General features: G+C 63.3%; 1 protein-coding gene across 1 annotated transcript in view; it reads left to right on the top strand.

Moving 5' to 3' along the window:
* NRXN2 (neurexin 2) overlaps window positions 1-6,004 on the top strand; it is a 90,935-nt gene that overhangs the window by 53,230 nt on the left and 31,701 nt on the right. The window contains exons 15-16 of the mRNA XM_005864447.2: window positions 1,172-1,345; window positions 1,712-1,831. Coding sequence (XP_005864509.2) covers window positions 1,172-1,345; window positions 1,712-1,831 — 294 coding nt within the window. The remainder of the gene's footprint in view (window positions 1-1,171; window positions 1,346-1,711; window positions 1,832-6,004) is intronic.

Here is a 6,004-nt window from a genome sequence, read left to right as displayed (position 1 = left end):
GCCACATGTGGCTCTTTGGCCCCTTGAGTGTGGCTCTTCCACAAAATACCACATGCAGGCGTGCACGTACAGTGCGATTGAAACTTCATGGCCCATGCGCAGAAGTCGGTATTTTGTGGAAAAGCCACATTCAAGGGGCCAAAGAGCCGCATGTGGCTTGCGAGCCGCGGTTTGCCGACCACTGCCCTAGCCTCTTCAGCAGCCATTGAAGCGTCACCGCCTCCCCCGGGGTGGTGGTGGTGGTGGTGGTGGTGGTGGTTAGAGAGCCGGAAGAGGAGGATGAGCCTAGAAATGGGTGTTGGACGGAAGGGAGGACAGTGCCCGTGGCTACTCCAGAGCCCAGTGGGGCAACTGCTTTCGCACCCCCAAAGCCACCCTCAGTTCCACCGGGACCCTGGGTGTCAGTGGGACTCAGAAGGTCCGAGCTTGAGGAGGACCCTCAGAGACCATTGGGTTCAAACCCTCTTGGGGAGGTGGAGACAGAAGCTTCTGGAAGCTAGATGGCTTGCCTGAAGTCACCGAGTGAGCAGGCAGCTGAGCAGCGAGTGGAAGCTTGGCTAGACCCCTGGGCTCGATGTTGGGCAGGGCGCTGCCAATTCTCCTTGCTCCCAGAAGGGGGCGATGTGTCACAGATAACCCACAGCGGCAGCCACCTGGGGCGGTCTGGGCCTGTCTGGGTTGCACTGAGCCCATGGCCAGGGCATCAGGGATGCTCGTGTCTTGCTGAGGTTCTGCTGGGGCAGGGGGGGACGAAGCTGGGCTTAGAGCCCCCCAGGAGAGAACGCAGAGTAGGGAGAGGCCGGGGAGGGGCCTGCAGGAGTTCTGGCAACGGAGACTTCGGAAGGGGGAGCCAGGGGGGTGTTGGGGCTGCACATCATGAAAGGCCCTGATTACAGGCCGGAACTGGATCCGATGTGTGGGAGAGAGCGGGGAACATTCTCCTCCAGCTGCTCCCCCACCCCCGCCCCCTGCATCTGGGCTTCTCTGGGAGAGGAGCAGACAGATGGCAACGTGGAGAAGGAAGAAGGAAGAGGTGGGGGAGGGGGCATGAGGCGCCGGGTCTCTGTAAGGAAAGCGTCTGGGATGGGACCCTGCATGGCCAGGGGGATCCGAGGGCCTGACACGCAGTCCGGGAGCGGGGACGCGAGGTTCTGACCCTCTCCCTTTGCAGGGGAGCTGTACATTGGTGGTCTGAGCAAGAACATGTTCAGCAACCTGCCCAAGCTGGTGGCCTCCCGGGATGGCTTTCAGGGCTGCCTGGCCTCGGTGGACCTCAACGGCCGCCTCCCGGACCTCATCGCAGACGCCCTGCACCGCATCGGGCAGGTGGAGAGGGGCTGTGACGGTGAGTGTGGGGGGAGGAGGAGTGTGACCCGCAGCTGCAGGAGGGCCAGCTGCCCAGGCAGACCAGGCGGCCAGGTGGCCTTCCCTCTCAGGCCTTGCACGAGCCTGCCCCCAGCTCTGGAGCTGGGGTACCGGGGCTGAAGGGTCACTTGCTCTCCCTGTTGCCTCCCACCCTGGCCCCTTATCACAGTTCAAGGCCAAGCCTGGCAGTCCTTGAGCCCCCCCGTTCCCACGCCCACCCCTCAGCAGTACTGGCCCCTTCAGCCTGGAAGACTGAGAGCCGGACCCTGCCTGGCCCTGAGGCTGCCGTGCCTCCCGGGCAGGGCGGGGCGTGGCTGAGCGGGTGTGTTCCTCCTGCTTCTCCCAGGCCCCAGCACCACCTGCACCGAAGAGTCTTGTGCCAACCAGGGCGTCTGCTTGCAGCAGTGGGATGGCTTCACCTGTGACTGCACCATGACTTCCTACGGGGGCCCTGTGTGCAACGACCGTGAGTGCCGGCGGGCGCCCTGGGGGCAGATCCCGGCCTGGGGGCTGCTGGGGAGGCCCTCTGAGCCTCGATGCTCGCTTCCTTCTCACCCCTTCTCACGAGAGCCAGGGGAGCTGCTGGCGACTGCCCCGCAGCCTTCTCTCTCGGGCCTGAGCGGGTCTGCGGCTGCCTGACTTCCCAGGGCGACCCATTGCTAGCTGGACCCTCTTCTCCGTTCTGAGCTGGTGGGACATGGCTCCCTTCACCCATGACCAAAGGCGTCAGCCTCTGCTGCTCTCCCCATGCGATTTTGGCCATGGGCTCACGTGTTGCATGTGTAGCTCCCACATCCACACTATTGCACAGGGCGGGGGCTGGTCAGCCTGCACCCCCTTCCCTCGGTGCCCCCAGAGTTACACCGTGGAAGCCTGTTATCTCCTCCAGAGGGTCCAGGCCCCGCAGGCAGGCTCAGGAGGTTCCCTGGAGGCCAGGCGGCTGGACAGCTGGCTTCCCTGGACGTCGGCCGAGCCCTTCTCTTTCCCACCCAGAACCCCAGCGGCAGGCTGTCTCTTGGAGCCACAAGGACACCCCCTAGCGCCCTTGCCTGCTCCTCTGCCCCTGGTTGCCCCTTGTTTGACCCGCCCCCTCCAGGGCAGCGTCAGCAGCAGTTTGCAGTCCCTAGTGGTTGGTGGCCAGCAGCTGGTGGCAGAGGACAGCTGGGGCAGGAAGGCGGGGGCAGCCTCCACCTTGAGGGGGTTTTTGGAGTTTCCCTCTGATGATGGGGAGCGGGCGGGGCGGCCCTGCTGAGAGACCAGGGGTGTGAGCACTGAGCTTCGTGGGGAAACACACACACACACACACACACACACACGGGGGGCACACACACACACACACACACACACACACGGGGGGGACAGGGCTTCTCCCTCCACTGTACCAACATGAAACCCGAGGCCCGGAGGGTGAGTGGATCTGGAGGAAGTTCATAGTAGACCTGGGGTCGGTGCCTTTGCCTCTGTGTCCCCCGCGGCGCCTTGGACATTAGGGCGGAGGCCTGTGCTTCCTGTGGAATGGACGGTGCCGGGATGGGCTCCGGGGTGGGTCATGGTTCTCCCTTCCTTGGCACTTCCTGGTGCTCTCGGGCAGGGCCGCCCTTGGGTACCTCCACATCCCTGCCCCGTCCCCCAGGATTTTCCTCATCTGACCTGCCGTTCTGTGCAAAGCCCCCGGGCCATGGCCAGCTGGGCACTGCAGCCCGGGCTGCCGGAGTGCAGATGGGCTGGGCCGGCCCCTTCCCTGCAGCTCATTCAGCTGCGCTCAGATCTGAAGACGCGGCACGTTGCTGCCAATAGTAACAGCCCGCCTGATTGGTTAGTGTTTTGGAGCCTGCAAAGTCCTCGTAACTTGTTTCTCGGAGAAGGCAGTGGGGATAGGGCTGACCGTCCCCCTGAACCGAGGAGGAAACCGAGACCTCAGCCAGGCAGCTCCTTGCCGCCAAGGCTCCTGACTCCCACTCATGCCCTCATCTAGTCCCTGGGGGCCTTGCTGGCGGGGTGCCGGGGTCAGGATGAGGAAGCACGCTGCCCATTGTCGCTACTGTCCTCCCATAGGGTGGAGCCTTCTGGAAGGGGGCATAGAGATGGGCGGGGCTCAGGGGGTCATGCTGAGGTGGGCAAAGAGGTGGGACTTCTCCCGGCATGGGAGGCAGGGAGAGTTGGGGCTGGGGGAGTGTCCCCTACAGCGACACTGGTCTGCAGTCTGGCGGCAGAGCGTGGAGATAAAGACAAGGTGGGTGCGACCTGGAAGCCTCCATCCGCGGGCCCTGGGCACCTCTGAGATCTCCCCTGAAGGACAGGGCGACAGGGGTCACGCCGGCCCTGGGCACCTCTGAGATCTCCCCTGAAGGACAGGGCGACAGCGGTCACGCCGGCCCTGGGCACCTCTGAGATCCCACCCTGAAGGACAGGGTGACAGGGCAGGAACCTGGTCGTCGGGGACTGTGCCCCTCTCCTCCCGGGTTGTGCCTCCTCCCGACCTCCACGCTTGGCCCCATGTCACGTTCATGCTGTCCCTCTGGGGCTGGTCTTCCCGGGGCCCTGGGGTGCACAAGGTCAAGCAGGAAACTGGCCGAGGCCCGTTCCGTTGTCCCACCCCCGAGTGTGAAGGTCCTGGGGCACCACTGGGCACCAAAGGGCCCTTCATCCGCAGAGAGGGAGGGGGTGGGAATGGCCGGGTGCTGGCCCGGACCCTGTCCTTGGACGGGTGGGGTTGGGGTGGAGCTGTCTGGGGGATGAGACAGGGATGAAAGAGGTGCAACCTGCAGGACGGTGTTTCTTCTCTTACGGCCTCGGCTTCTCCATCTGTGACATGGGACCGCACCAGGTGGGCGTGGTGAAGGGGTTGTGTTCCTTCAAGGCTCAGGAGTCTGCTCTGGGAGGCAGGAGAGAGAGCCAAGGGAGAGAACCCATCTCTTCGATGAGAACGGGAGAGTGGAGGGAGAATGGAAAGGAGAACATGAAATGAGAAAGGAAGGAAGCTAAAAGGAGGGGGGCCTGCAGCGGAAGTGCAGGGCTGGGGGTCAGGACCACGGCGCTCCCGGGGGCCTGCCTGCTGCTCTGTCTCCCCTGCACTCGGTTCTTCACCATCTCGGCCCCTTCACATCTCTCCATTTGCTTGGTTCCTCTCTGCAGCCTCTATTGATCTCTGCACACCTCCGTCCCTCCCTTCATTTGTACCCCTGTCCCCCTCCCCCCTCCTGCTCTCGTCACTTCCCACTCACTGGTATTGATTGGCCTCCAGGCGGTTTCCCTTCCTCTCCTCTGGCTACCAGCTCCTCCCTCCTCCCTCTGGGGCCATAAACCTGCTGCCTGCTCCTGCCTGCTCCGAGCTGTGTCAGTCTGTATTTCAGAGCCAGGGGCACAGGAGTGGGGTGGAGAGGGCAGCGGGACAAGGCTGGGGGGGTGTCCCAGCCCCGTTCCCCAGCCTGCATGCATCTCTCCTCCCTCCTGGGGCCATGCACCACCTGGGATCCTCCTCCTGGTACCTCTGAGGACCCCTCTCTTCACTCCTGTAGGGCCAGGGTCAGAGGGACCTGGCATCTAGCAAGGTGGGGTGTGGCAGGAGCTACGGGAAGCTGGCCCGGGGCCTGACAGCATCCGGGAGCCGGGCACAGCGTGCCACGCGTGGGGCTACTGGTGGTGGTTTTGCTCCGAAACAGAATTCAGAATCAATAAGCAGGAGTCAGCCCTCTCTCCCCCTGGTTCTCCCTCCCCTTCTCACATCACCCCCTTCCTTTTGCCCTGTCACCGCTTCTCCTCACTCCAGTCCACTATTTCTTTCACTCCTTTCTAGGTTCTGTCTCTACCTCCTTCCTTCTCTCCCCCTGCCCCCATCCTAGCAGAGCACCCTCGGGCGGACCAGGTTGCTGTGGATGTGGAGGTGGATCCAGATGAAGGGAAGGGGGCACTTACCTCTTGGGCTAAGACAAGTGCTTCCCGAGATCCCCAAAGTCTGGGGGTGGGTCCCAGCGGAGGGGCACCTGGAGGGAGAAGTGACGCCTCAGCTGTACTTAGTGGCCCAGGAAGCGTCTGTCCAGGCAGGACACTCAGTGGACAGCTGCCCTGGAAACTCTGGTGGAGGGAGAGGCTGAGGCTGGGGGCGGGGCGGGGGAGAGGAAGGACGAGTCCCAGGTGTGCAGGAGGTTGGGGCACCCTTTGGGGAGGTGGGAGGAGACTGAGTGCTGTCTTACTCCTGAGGGCCTTTGAGGCCCTGGGTGCATTGTTTGTGTGCATATGGGTGACCCTGTTTTGGGAGGGTGAGCCAGGGGCAGTGTCTGTGCGTACTTGGCCATTGATTGCCTGTGGCCAAACATGTGTGTGTGTGTGTGTGTGTGTGTGTGTGCTTCTGTGAGCGTGTGTACATGCTCGGCCGAGTGTGAGTTCATGTGCCAGCCTCCGAGAGCACATGCATGCATGTATGTGTCTGAGCTTGTGTGTGCATGCGCGCGCCCGCACAATGATGCCTGTATGGGCACGTGGGTGTCTCCGTCCCCAAGCCGGGCCACATCCTAGCGTCCGCGTGTTCTGAGGGGTGCGTGCAGCGGTGCGGTGGCCACCTCTGCGCGCTGGACCAGCGAGCACCATTGGGGTTCATCCAGGTGCGGGGGGAGGGGAGGAGAAGGAAGAGAGAAGCCTC

Source organism: Myotis brandtii, unplaced genomic scaffold (assembly GCF_000412655.1).
Source record: "Myotis brandtii unplaced genomic scaffold, ASM41265v1 scaffold187, whole genome shotgun sequence".
Classification (NCBI taxonomy): domain Eukaryota; kingdom Metazoa; phylum Chordata; class Mammalia; order Chiroptera; family Vespertilionidae; genus Myotis; species Myotis brandtii.
This window is presented reverse-complemented; position numbering and strand designations above follow the sequence as displayed.